Raw genomic sequence first — 13783 nt, forward strand, 5'->3', positions numbered from 1 at the left:
GAATAATATCTCAATTATAACATGTGAACGATTGCAGCAAAGGATGCTATAGTGTGATTTTCACTAAATATTGAAAGGAGTCTTTATTTTTGAATTAATAATTTTCCCCGTTCCTTATCTTTTGGACGCCTGGAATTTAATTAAATTTATTTATATGTAAACAACTAATATGTATTCAAAATCAAAAATAAAATAAAAACTTATTTATTTAACAAAAGTTTTTTCCCCTTTTTCATAGATAGTTAGAAGTCATTCAAAAATAATGATCGACCGTTCCTTAACTTTTGGACGCTACTATATATATATATATATATATATATATATATATATATATATATATATATATATATATATATATATAAATTCAAGTTTTACAATATCATTTTTGTGTATGAATTTGTTAGGTGAAAGTACAGAATAGTTACAAAACACATGCCAGCCTCGTAACATAAGTGCATAAGTACCAATAAAGTGATTTTTAATATCGTATTCAGCTAAATCCATAACAAACGGCACTTGATTAAATGGTTTATTTTATTGATGCTACACCGTAATCACGTGATTAAAATTTTAGCAGACGAAAAATTAGGAGACAAAAGAGTCAAGAGTTCCAAAAATTGATTGTAAAGAATTTTTTTTTTTAAATAATTATTGAAAAATATTGCAAAGTGTGTACATAGCTGGTTCTTTGGGATAATAGGGGCGCCTGAAACCTCCCTTCCAAAACGAAAAAAGTTGTAGTGTTTTTACTATTTTAAAACGCTTTTTTTTTCTTTTTTTTTTAAAGTTTGAAACACAAGTAGTGGCTAGTTAACTTAGAACAACAAGTGTGCATGGCGGAAATTCTTCAGGGTTTAAATGTATTGGTAATGCTTTTATGGTGGTCGAAAGACGTTTTTCAGCCACCATATTACTTCCTATTTATTTGCCTCCCCACGAGGGCAGAGTTAGGCACAAGATCGGTTTTTAATGTAGAGAAGCATTTATTACTAAAAAACGAAATGGTGAAATATAAAAGCAAGTTAAGCTAAAAGTGAAAAAAAATTTTTTTTTTAATTCAAAAAATTAAAGAAAGAAAAAATTCAAAGAAATTTGGAAACTCATTAAGATAACTAAAGATTACATTTAAAGTAGTTAATAAAATCATATGTTATGAAAAGTTCTATGAGGTTTTTATCATAAATTTTTGAGAGCATTAATCTCACTTCAAACAAACAGTTCAACTTAAAAATATAAGAGAATTGTAATAAAAGAATCATAAATCTGGGGTATTTTTTAACGATGCGATTGCAATACCCTCCAAAATACACAATTCTTACGATTCTGATTCTGATTCCGATTAATCGTCCCACCACTACTCTGGAGGCCTCCCTACTATAATTTACTGGTTTCTGTAACACTTTGGTGGACTCGAGATTTTTATTTTTAACTGCTCACTTAAAATATATTTTCACTTCTAGCAGGTGGGTAGAAACTTGCTTTAATCGTACTCTGGAGGTCTCCTTAATTTTTATTAGTGCTTGCAGTAGCTGTCCGGAGGTCTGAATTTTTTTTTTTTTTTTTACTGATCACACAAAAAATAATTCCTATTCTAGAGGAGGTGAAAACTTGGTTTAAGTAATACTCTGGAGCCTGCCTTACTATTATATAAGAATTTTTAATACCCTTTTGAATTTTTTACTTTTTTCAAACTTCACTTTAAAAATATTATTTCTTCTGGGAGATGGGTAGAAACTTGGTTTTAGTAATGCTCTGGGGACCCTTATTAATTTTAAATAAGTGCTTGCAGGCCTCTTGAGTTTAATTTTTTTCACTCATCACTTAAAAAAAAAAAACTTTCTCTAGATAATGAAAGACAATATAATCTCGAAATCACTTTATTTTGAACCGATAGTCTAGTATTTTATAATTGGTACAAAGTAATCAAAGAGTGCTTAATATTCTAGATAGAGCGAGTGGGTTTAAAAACAATGTTGTCTAGGCGAAGACTTTGTTTGTCATTTTTATGTTGCATAGCAGACAAGTACATAGTTTTACCTGAAAGCCAAAATAGGAATAATACAATATCATCTATGGTACAGAGTAGAAGTTAGTCAATCAAAACTGCTCAATCTCTTGGAGCGAGCATGTATGTTGAAAGGTCATGTTGCCCAGGCAGCTGACAAATGACTTTGATGTTTCCTCAGCACATGGTGATACTCATGAGCGTGGAATTTCCTTACTAGTGAGATGCACCCTGTCAGCAACTGTGACCATTGTCCATGCCAATGGGTGGTCGTAGCCGATGTTGCCATTGATAACTGTGTTTCAGACTGTCACGGTTTATGCATCCAATTTTGATGCTGAGAGAGCTTCCTTCTTTTGGCGGTTGGAGGTGTTCCTCAAGGGTCCAAAGCAGGTAGTATTAATGGGTGATTAGAATGTCATCCTTGATCCCAAGATAGACAAGTTCTGAAGGAGTAGTGGGTTAGATTGGTGTGATAGCTGTCTGTCCAACCTGATGGCTTCATGCAACCTTGTTGACAAATTTCATTTTTATCACCCAGGGTGGAAGATGTGAACGCGGCATGCTAGCATGCCGCGTTCACATTTAAGCACATACTTAGATTGGATGCTAGTTAGGAGAGGTGATGTAAACTTGCTCCATATTCCACTCTTTAGGACATTTGGACTTTATGGTTATCGCCCATTTGAACTTAAGTGCTAGGCCTTACTAAGCTGGAGACTGAAAGTTGAATACCTCCTTACTGGGGTTACAAAATTTCCAGGGGAAGGTTATAGAGATTATTCAACAAGCTCTAGTGGGGGCGGTAATTTAAAGTAAGTGGTGGATTAGCACTAAGACTAAGATTAAATGCTTCTCAGTTCAATACAGCCAATGCCCCACTTAGAATAAAACTAGGGCAGAAAAGCGCTCAGAGGATAGACTTACCCATGCAGTAGCTGGGAGAGGGATTCCATAGAAGCAGCACTAACTAAGGATGACCTCACCGCTTTGCTAGTGAGCAGTACGAAGGGCAGGTATTTAGGGATAGGTTAATAAAAGTTTCCAACAAAGCTGTGAATGTTAGCGCTGTTGAACATAAGGCTGTTCTATGTTACAGTTCAGATGTGTACATTCGGAAAGTCAACGACCTGGAAGGGCACGCCCTTGTATCAACGCAGGAAATTTGTGAGGGGTTTCAAGAGTATTTGAAGGAGTGCTTCACCCAACTACCCAGATTCAGGGTTTAGGAGCTTGAGCTATTTGGCTGACTCGTCCCGCCTTATAGCGGTTCGAGTAGCTAGCTGCAAGCGTGAGGTCATTACTGTGCTTAAGCAGGTCAGCTACAACATATCCAGAACTTGATGGTCTTCCCTATGAATTCTACCTAAGGCTGTACCTATGTTGGTACCTATTCTGAAGGATGTTTGACCATTAGTTTGCTCAGGGTTCCATTCTCAGGCAGGTGACTAAGGGAGGGACCACATGGATGGTGGGAAGGAAAATGTATGATTAAAAGCCCTTAATTCTGCTAAACACAGAGTTAAAGATTTTGGCAAGAGTTCTTGCGAATTGCTTACAGATTGTCATCTCTGACTTGATCAAACCTGACCAGAGCTATGTTGTGAAGAGGAGATCCATTCAAGACAATCTGCATCTGATTCACATGATCATAGAGGGAATAGGAGATGACACTGAAGCCACACTGATTAATTTGGATCAGTCCAAGGCCTCCAATAGGGTTGACCATCACTTCCTGGGATCTGTTCTGGAGGACGCTGGTTTTAATCCAAACTTCTGCAAGTGGATCTCTATTCTGTACCACATGCCAACGGTAAAGGTGCAGGTAAATAGTAGGCTTTCGGAGTTGTTTGCAGTCTTTCAGTCGGTACGTCAGGGCTGTCCGCAGTCGCCTCTGCAATATATCCTGGCATTGGAATCCTCTCCTTTGCAAGTTAAGAGACAAGGCAGCGAGATCAATTCTGTGCGGAATAGCTTTTTCTGGTGGAGTGCGTATCAGGGTTTCCACATTTGCACATGTGCATGTCAAGCCACACAGACAAAAGTGCTTGCTTGTTGCAAAAAGTCACAGCATCCATTTTCAACTGCAGCAAGTCCCTTGGCCTGTGGTTGGGAGCCTGAAGCAGCGAGTCCATGCTTTCAGGTATTTTCAGCTGAATTGATGGCCCTGTCCATGTCCTGGACAGTTGGATAAGAACTGGTCGGAAGTACAATCCAAGGTCAAATCGTTGGGTGGAGATTTGGATTCAAAGAAAATTGTCCGTGAATGACAAAGTGGAGGCTTATGCCACTTGCATCTTCACACTCATCCTTTACTGATTGGCTGTACTGCCCATGCCTGCAAAACCCTTTCAATTTTCATAGAGCTCCTCTCCTTACTTCTTTGGGAAAAGGGAAAGCATTATCTTAGCAGGGAGGTCTGTACTCAATGTTCGAGTGGGCCCTTGCAGTTAGGAGTGCTTTTCCCAACCTCATACCGACCCCTCGGCAGAAGGCTGTTGTAGGCCGAAGGGGGAATCAAAAGTTGCAGAATACTGAGCCATGCTTAGAGCTGTTCCAGAAACCAGGGCCATTACACAGCCTATAAAGAAACTTTATTGGGAACAGTGGTGGGTATTGCTTCAGAGCAGCTGGGATGGTCAGAGGAGGAGATCCGCTTACAGTGAAATTAGGCGCGGATTTACTTCAACAACTTTGAATTTTCCCTGACCTGGCGACTTATCTGGAATACATTATTCCTCTCTGCCAAACCCTGGAAGGAAGGTCTAAGGGTCGATTCTTTGTGTCTGCGTTGTGAAGATTGAGAAGTAGAAACAGCTGAACATGATTTCTTCTATTGCAGCAAACTTTGGCGACTCTGAGAGTATGTCAAAGAGGTAACAGTTTGCATCGATGCCGAACATCCATTAGACTTTGACGCTACTTACATTATCAACAACATTGATCTGTCACTGTCTATAGAATGGTTTTCTATCTATCCTAGCCATAGCGAGAATGGTGACATGGATCACATGTCTCAATGAGGTCTACAAGCAGACATCTGTTTTTGATCATGATTTAGTGATTTACTTTAAACATGTACTTAAAGTGAAGATCAGATGTGGTTGGAGGAGGTTTCCTTGTGTGGAGTTTGTGTATCTGTCAAATAGGTAGGTATGTGAACTTGTTCCCTCCTTAGGCATTGCATGTGCAGTTCTGGGTTCTTCAGAACCCATCCCTTAGTACTTAGTTGTGTTTTTTAAAAAGAATTAACTGGTAGAATAAGTGAGATCCCGATCCTGTTTGGTTTTTTATGCTAGAGAGCCTCCGAAGATGCCTCCGAAGATGCCAAACCCCACAGGTTCTGTTTCTCGGAGTTCACCATTTACCTCCATATTCCTTCCTGATATACCTATTTTTTCATGTCCCCACCTAGCCCCCATTCCCATCTAAAGACTGACCTGCTTGTTTTCGGTTCTCTGAGTGATCTAACACTTAGACATGGGTTGGGAGGGACCTTGCTAACATCCCTTAATCATTCTTTTTAATCATTATGGTTTATTATACTATTTTATTGAATAGCATAGTCAGGAGTCATAATAGTAATAATGCAGTATATTATCTAGAAATTGGTACATAGTAATCAAAGACTGCTCAATATCGTAGATAAAGCAAGTGTGTTTAGATGCAGCATTGCCTACGAGAAAGGCTTTCTTTGTTATTTCTTATGTTGGTGTTGCCTGCCATACAAAATAGGAATAATACAGTATTATATATGGTAAGGAGTATTAGTTAGTTAATCCAAAGTGCTCAATATGCTGGGCAGAGCAGTTATGTTTAAAGGCCATATAGTCGGGGAAAATGTCACTGTGTTTTATTATACTATTTTATCCAAGAAAATCTAGTCGGCTTTATTTAGGATTGAAAGTTTTATATAAGTCATCAAAAAGTGCTCAATATCGTAAAAATAGCAGATGTGTTCAAATGCAACTTCATTTTTTCTGTTTGTTTTATATAGCCTGGAAATAACATTACCTTCTGAACCGGTACTGTTAGATGAGTCTATAGTGAGGCAAGGGCTGTTTATTCCCTAATTGCATCTCCTCTTTTGAAACAACTGCATTTGATGAGTCTATAGTGGAGCAAGGTTGCCTAATCACTAACGGCACCTCCTCTTCAGAACAGGCACTGCTTGATTAGTCTATAGTGAAGCAAGAATTGGCTAATCCGTAATCATATTTCCCTTCACAATCTGGCACTGCTTGATGAGTCTATAGTAAAACAAATTGGCCAATCACTAATCACACCTTCCATTTTAGATCGTAATAATAGTGTAGTATCTGTAGTATTGTCGTCATGTGACCATACACCCAACGATTACAAGCAACTTCATTGAAAGTCTGGTGGTGGGGGTAGTGTCTGTTTTGTTGCCACAAAACCATGCTCCCAAAACGTTATCTCCTAATTTTTTTTGTAGTAGTGACAATGTAGTATCTGTTCAAAAAAGCGGCAAGGCATTTCTTGGCCTTTGAGCCAAGATTGATGCTTCACTTAAGTTAATTGGTCCTTGGTCAATGTAGGGGAAACCCTTAATACTGAGATAATTACTTTTTTTTTTTTTTTTTTTTTTTTTTTTTTGATACTGCCAGCCAGAATCCCCCCTTTTTGGGGGAAGCTGATTATCCCCCACATTAAAATGATCTTGTGTCTAATTTGCTTTCGTGAGGAAGTAAATAAATACCAAGCATTTAACACATTGTACGTTCGATTGACTGCTTAAATTCGACGTACGCAAATTCTGCTTGCGCGATGGCGACATCGACTAACGAGTTCAAGCTTGCATGCCTGCTACCACTTTTAAAAAAAAATTTTTAACCTCACCTTCTTTTCTTCCTTCACGTTACGGGTTCCAGCCTACTACCACATTTTTAAATACTTCTCTCCACTCTGTTGTTTCCCCCCCCTCACCAGGCTGCTTTTTATTCCCACCTTTACTACACCACTGCAACACACACCCGGGCAACGCCAGGTACCCCCGCTAGTCATATATAAAAATAAAATGTGAGAAAACGATATTGTTTTTGCACCAAACTAATATCTCGAGTATCTTAATTACATTTGTTCAGCACAAAAAAAGCAAGAGAGAGAAAGAAGTTGGCCGAAGTATAAAGGAAGTGTTAACAAGAAGGATGGTAAAAGGCGAATAGGGGAAGAGAGAAAGATACAGAGAAAGCTGAAGAAAGATATAGAAATTTCAATAGAAAGATGTTATACATAATTTTATTTCTTTTTGATTTTATATGATCTTGAACAACGCTGGGTACCCTTGCTAGTATATATATATATATATATAGCAAAGATATCTCGTGTGGCAGAAATTTCAACAAATTATTTACTTAAAAAAACTAATCTAAAGTGATGGTATTTCCTCAAGATTTGAACATTTGTCATTTGCATGAAACGCAATCGTATTAGAGAACAATCGCAAAACATTCTCCATTGATTTGAAATAAGTCATAAAAAACATAAAAGCTTACATTTAAACATCTATTGATTATTTTTCTTTCTGTTAAAAAATATACTTAACAGAATTGCAACTAATTTGGTATGAACAATCCATGAATGTACTAAGATCAACAATTATTATTAATACAGGGTGACCCAAAAAAAAATCAAAAGCTAAATGGAGGCCATCTAGAACAAAGTTTCATTTCATTCGGACAAAACACTAAGAAACGGGGTCTAATTAGAGTTGGTGCCCGTTTTTTGGGGTCGTCCTGTACTAAGGCAAAAAATCAACAAACGGTTAACAATTACTTTACAGATTTACCTCAAATTTGATATCCTTTTTGAATTGCCAGATGTATCATGGAAAGAAATTCAACTACTACTACTAAAATTAAAAATCAACTACTACTACAAAATTAAAAATCAAAATTTTTCTGAAATTTGAAACATAAAAAAGAAAGTTATGCATGATTTATTTTTGAAATTTGAAATAAATATATCCATGGATTTCAAAACTACAATGTAAATTTGGAATATATATAAAAGATTTTATGGGGTAATGTAAAGAGCTATGTTTTATTCATTATTAAGAAAAGGGGGTGAAATGGCTCCTTGAAAGTAAATGTATCCACAGATGACACATTTGTATGAAATTTAAAGTGAAATAAGCATAAAAGAAGGTTTGATATTTTTGTATTATGTTTGTAGTAGTGAAATTTAAAAATGTTCACACAAAAAAAGAATAAAATGTTTGACTCCCAACTTGTATTAACAATTCTTCAAAATATACAAATCTTGTCAGTCGAGTAACCTGACATAAACAACGCCAACTAAGTTCTCTTTTTCTCTCACTGAACACTTGATGTAATCCCTATTAGTCACATCAATTTCATTTTTTTCTTCCGTAATAAAAGTTATCTCAACAAAAATTTAGGAATGTACATTTATATAAGTGAACATTTGCCATTGCAAAAAATAATAAAATTCCATCTTGTAAGATGAATACTCTCGGTTCAGTCTCTGATGGATGACACACCCATTCCCTTTTTCCGTGTGGACCTGCATTGTGGATGTTATAATATTGATGGGCTTGATGAAGGTGAGAACATTTTGGTGTCACAAAATTTAATCAAAAACTGTTTTTACTTTGACAATAACTTTGAGTCTGCAAAGAAATGTCCTCTTACTTATGCAGTTATATAAATCTAGACATCATAACGCAAGATATTGTGTGTGCACATACAAACAAAATAGGTCTGTCATACAATTACTAAAGAATTATAATTTTTTTTTAGGAGAGAAATGAGTACAGAACTCATCCTTTGAAATTATACGTATTCATAAACGTTACTCTTTAGTCCTTATTAACATTACTCTAGTCCTTTTGCATGTGGTGTTATTCCGGACGCCATTAAGTGGAACACTGTAACTCTGATAGGTAAATGATATAAACATGAATACACGTTTTATAAATAAAAAGGTATTAATATTTTTCTTTAAAATGATAAGAATAAATACCATTAACAAAATGAAGTGTTTCTTTGTGTTTGAAATCTTTGGTGTTTGTTCAAGACGATTATAACAAACAATTGATGTCATTTGTTGATGTAAGTTTGGTTTACATGATTTTTTCTCTTTTTGTTTCAGAGTTACAAGTTCTCTACAAACCATTGAAAAAGAAAAGCTTGCTTGTATGCAAGACATAATCTCTCCTCCTGGTGTGAAAACTCGACTACGAAGGCAATCTTTGATTGTTAGTAAAAGTATCCCTAATGTATCATTCTCTGTAACAAATTCCTCTGTGAGTATAAGTGTTTCTGAAACAAAGAGTACTCCTAAATCTGATCTGAGGAAAAGAGTGTCACCGTCGAAGATGATTACTAGAAAAAAATCTGATTCTGTTTCAAAAATAACCTCTTCAAAATCATCTGCAGATCATGCTGTAGCAGAAACTCTAAGGAAAACTAGAAAAAAATCTTTGGAAACAAATCAAGTCGTTGGTGCAACTAAAACTAGCAATTTACTTAAGACGGATGAAATAGTCGCCATCATTAACAATCAGCATGGAAATCGTAAACGTAAATCAGATGTTTTTGTAGTTGATCCTAATGAAAAAAACAAACATATTAAAATTGATAGCCAACATCTTACTCCAACTGATTTGAGGAGGAGTCCAAGAATAGCTAAAATGAAAAAGATTAAAACTGCGAAGAACCTAAACGAAAAAACAACAAATAAGACTTTGCAGAAGAACAAAAAAACAAATGCAGAAATAAAAAATGAAAGTTTGATTGAAAATCGAGCTGAAACTATCGAGAAGACGGTGGACAAAGGAGAAAAATGTGCAGAAGACAATAAAGTTGAAAAAAGAACACCAAACAGGAAAAGGTCACCCATTAAAACTAAAAAAGAAGTTAAATCAGAAGTAAATAAGAAAAATCAAGTAAAAGAGTCACCTACAAAAATGCAAACACCACGTATGAGAAATGATGATACTAAAGACAGTAATAAGCAAACACCACGTAAAAATATGAGAAGTACTAAAGATAGTGATGAGAAAAAAGAAATGAAATTTTCTAAAAGTTTTGATGTAATTAGAACCAAATCCACTGCAATAAATGAAATAACTGGAAACAGGAAGAGAGGATCTTCTGCTAAAAGGAAATCTGTGAGGATGGAAGAAGTTGAGTCAGAAATAAATGAATCACCTACTAACGTTAAAACATCACGTAAAAGGAAAAGTCTGAAAAGTGCTTATGTTGACTTGGGAAAAAAAGATAGTGTTTTGATTAAGATGACCCCAAAGAAAGGGACACCTACAGTCAATAGAAATGAAGAAGATAATCAAACTAAGAAAGTATTTGAAAAAAGTGTTGCTCTAACAGCTAGAAAAGAACAGGCTGAAACTGAGTGGAATGCAGTTGAAATTGAAAATGTTAGCAAAACTGCTGGCAAACATGTTGAGGAATCAGAAAGTGAAAAATCTGATGCTAAAGAAGAGAGGAGAGAAAACTCAATGAAAAAGAGCAAGAAAGAGACAACTAGTAGAAGAGTAACAAGACAAATGGCATCAATTGAGCAAATTGATTCTGGGAGAAAAAAAACATTAAAGAAAGGTAAGAAAATGTCTCCATCTAAAATGATCAGAGGGACTGAATTTGATTCACAAGTTGTCAACAAATCTCAAGTATTGTCAGCTAAATCACGAAAGACTAAGAAATATCCAAAAACGAATTTTTCGCCTCAAAGTAACATTTTTGAGAAAGAGATTGTTTCTTCAAAAAGTTCCAAAAAAATTCTGAGAAAACCAACTCCAACAAGAGGAGTTAGTTGTAAAAAGATTAGTCAAAAGAAATCGGTTGCTAGTGACAGTGAGAGTAAATATTGGGAAAAGTTTACAAATATTTCAGCTGAAGTAGATTTTGAAAATAAGCCTGAAGAACCTCTGTCTTCTGATACCATTCTTAGTAAATCTGCCATGAAAAAACAGATTATTCAAGAAAGTATAGAATCTTGCAAACCTTCAAGCTGGTCTTTTAAAAGCTTATTTAAGAATTTTGGGAAAAAAAGTTCCCAAAGTGAATCTCTACCAAAACATGGAATAGAAGCTAATGAGAATGTTTCAACCAACAGAGAAATGTCTACTGAAAAAATACCTCCAGAGAAAATGGGATTGTTCTCTGTACCTCTTTTATCAAGCACACCAGATGTTGCTAAGAATCTGCAAGAGGATGGTAAAACCTCTTTTAGAAAAAGCTTGCAGAAGACAGTTTCAAATTTGTCACCATTTGGCTTCAAAAAATCATTTGAATACACAAGAACATCTATGGCTTCTGCAAACAATCAAACTATTGAGGAATCTGTGCATCTACAGAAAGTGGAACATGGCAAGGTGAGCAATGAAGAAAATAATATTGAAAATAATGAAATACAAATGAATGTTAATACTGCTATGATGTCAAAGAAAATGAAAGATAATAAAATGCAATTTGAATGTCCAGAATCAGAAATGGAAATAGATAAAAAAGCTATGATCAATGATGATACTTCAACTTCTGATAGTGTTGACATTGGATTTAATGCTTCTGTTCCAAGCAAAAAAATAAATGTATATTATGAGTCACAGTCAGAAGATGAATTAGTTGTAAATGAAGAATCGCATTGCTCTGATCAAGAAGACTTAATTCCTATTGCTAAAAGCATTCACTATGAATCACAACAATCCGAAATGGAAGATGAAACTCAGATGTCAGAAGATGATTCAGAAGAAATTCTCAAAGATGATATTAATGCCTTAGAGAAGCTCGACCAAGCTAAAAGCGTTCACTATGAATCGCAACAATCCGAAGTGAAAGATGAAACTCAGATATCAGAAGATGATTCAGAAGAAATTCTCAAAGATGATATTAATGCCTTAGAGAAGCTCAACCAAGCTAAAAGTGTTCACTATGAATCGCAACAATCCGAAGTGGAAGATGAAACTCAGATATCAGAAGATGATTCAGAAGAAATTCTCAAAGATGATATTAATGCCTTAGAGAAGCTCGACCAAGCTAAAAGCGTTCACTATGAATCGCAACAATCCGAAGTGGAAGATGAAACTCAGATATCAGAAGATGATTCAGAAGATATTCTCAAAGATGATACTAATGCCTTAGAGAAGCTCGATCAAGCTAAAAGCATTCACTATGAATCGCAACAATCCGAAGTGGAAGATGAAACTCAGATATCAGATGATTCAGAAATTCTCAAAGATGATACTAATGCCTTAGAGAAGCTCGATGAAGAAGAAAACAATCTGTTAGAGCAAGAGAATCTGTTATCTGATGGCATGAAATCTGACTCCAACTCTCAGCAATTAGAGAGTGAAGATTGTGACATTATTGACAAAGAATTTCATTATGAATCACTACAGTCCAATATCTTGGTATCTGAAATAGAAAATGATTTCAAAATATCAGAGAAGGAAGAGGAAGAAAATTTTGATGTAAATGATTACAATGCCTCCTATTCTAATTATGGATTGCGATGTATCATTCTTTAAAACGGTTCTGTTCGGTTTTATAATGACTCCAACAGCTGCATGAATTTTGATAACATTCGGAAAATATCAAAACAATTTGCTTGTGATTGCATTAGATATCAACAATTTTTTTAAGTAAACATTTTTTAGATCTCACTAAGACCTCAGCAATTTGATTAGAATTTTTCATTTTTTATTCTTCATTTGACTGCCATAAGTATTTTTTAATTTTCATCCTTCAATACTATATTCTATCTTTTAATCACAACTTCTGATGCTCTTCATTCAAGTTTGTGTAAATAAAATCCAATATATAAAATTTATTCATGTGTATAAGACTTTTAATAATTAATAAAACAATTAAAAAATATAAAAATGTCTTCTGTTTTCTATTTCCTTTTATTAAATAGCATACAGAGAAGAATCGTTTATTAAAATGTCTACCACTGTTTCCATATGTAAACATTCACTATCGCAAACTATTTAGTGGGTTGCATGTTTGCAATGTATGCAGAAGGCAGACTTGTTTCATGTGAGAAATATTTGAATAAGAAAAGAGAAATCACTCAAGATATTGAAAGTATGTTTGGTCTGAAACTTAGACTACTCTGTTTGATTTTTGAAAAAAGTGTTTTTAAATGAGGGTTCATACTGAGAGCAAAATATTTGAGAATGTTAATAACTGTTCAGCTATGGAGACCTAGACAATAATTTTTATGTTATAGTTTGGCAACAGATTGGCCTTTTCGAGTGTATACTGACAAGTGATTGGGGGGGGGGAGATCTAAATATATTCTAGGAGATGAGCAGGGGAGTTGGGTATCTCACATTCAGTTAGGTTTGTGTGTCTCTCCAAGCAAGATAGACTCTTGAGCTCTTAGCTAACGCTCCTTAGACTTTTGCTTTGATTTGGTTGGACTGAGATTTCTCATTGGCAAACTGGCTATTAAATAGAAGAGTATTAGCTTTATTGTAACCTTCAAAAGAATAAAACTTTGTTATTTTAAATGTGAATTGTGATTTTATCTGGACAGAGAATTATTCTGTTGCAGTACAGAGACAACCCAATTGCCACTGTGATCAGTGTCGGCAATGAACAACAACTTTGGACCAGCGCAATGAGCAAATGATGATGACCTGTGCTGTGAATGCACACAAAGCACTTCATCTATTTTTAAAAACTTGGTCATCTTTTTTGTTTTTACACTATCTTAATCATAACCACTCTTTCTGTCCCCAGAAAAACCTTTTGTTTCTTTTTTGTTTTT

General features: G+C 35.1%; 1 protein-coding gene across 1 annotated transcript in view; it reads left to right on the forward strand.

The window, feature by feature from the left end:
• The window catches only part of LOC145283784 (uncharacterized), a gene marked incomplete in the record, with an annotated part of 207322 nt that extends 194431 nt beyond the window's left edge, over nucleotides 1-12891 (forward strand). The window contains 1 exon segment of the mRNA XM_080132850.1: nucleotides 9140-12891. Coding sequence (XP_079988976.1) covers nucleotides 9140-12536 — 3397 coding nt within the window.
• Between the last annotated feature and the right edge of the window lie 892 nt (nucleotides 12892-13783).

Source organism: Euprymna scolopes, chromosome 8 (assembly GCF_053919585.1).
Source record: "Euprymna scolopes isolate OS-2025 chromosome 8, ASM5391958v1, whole genome shotgun sequence".
In the NCBI taxonomy this organism is placed as follows: Eukaryota; Metazoa; Mollusca; class Cephalopoda; order Sepiida; family Sepiolidae; genus Euprymna; species Euprymna scolopes.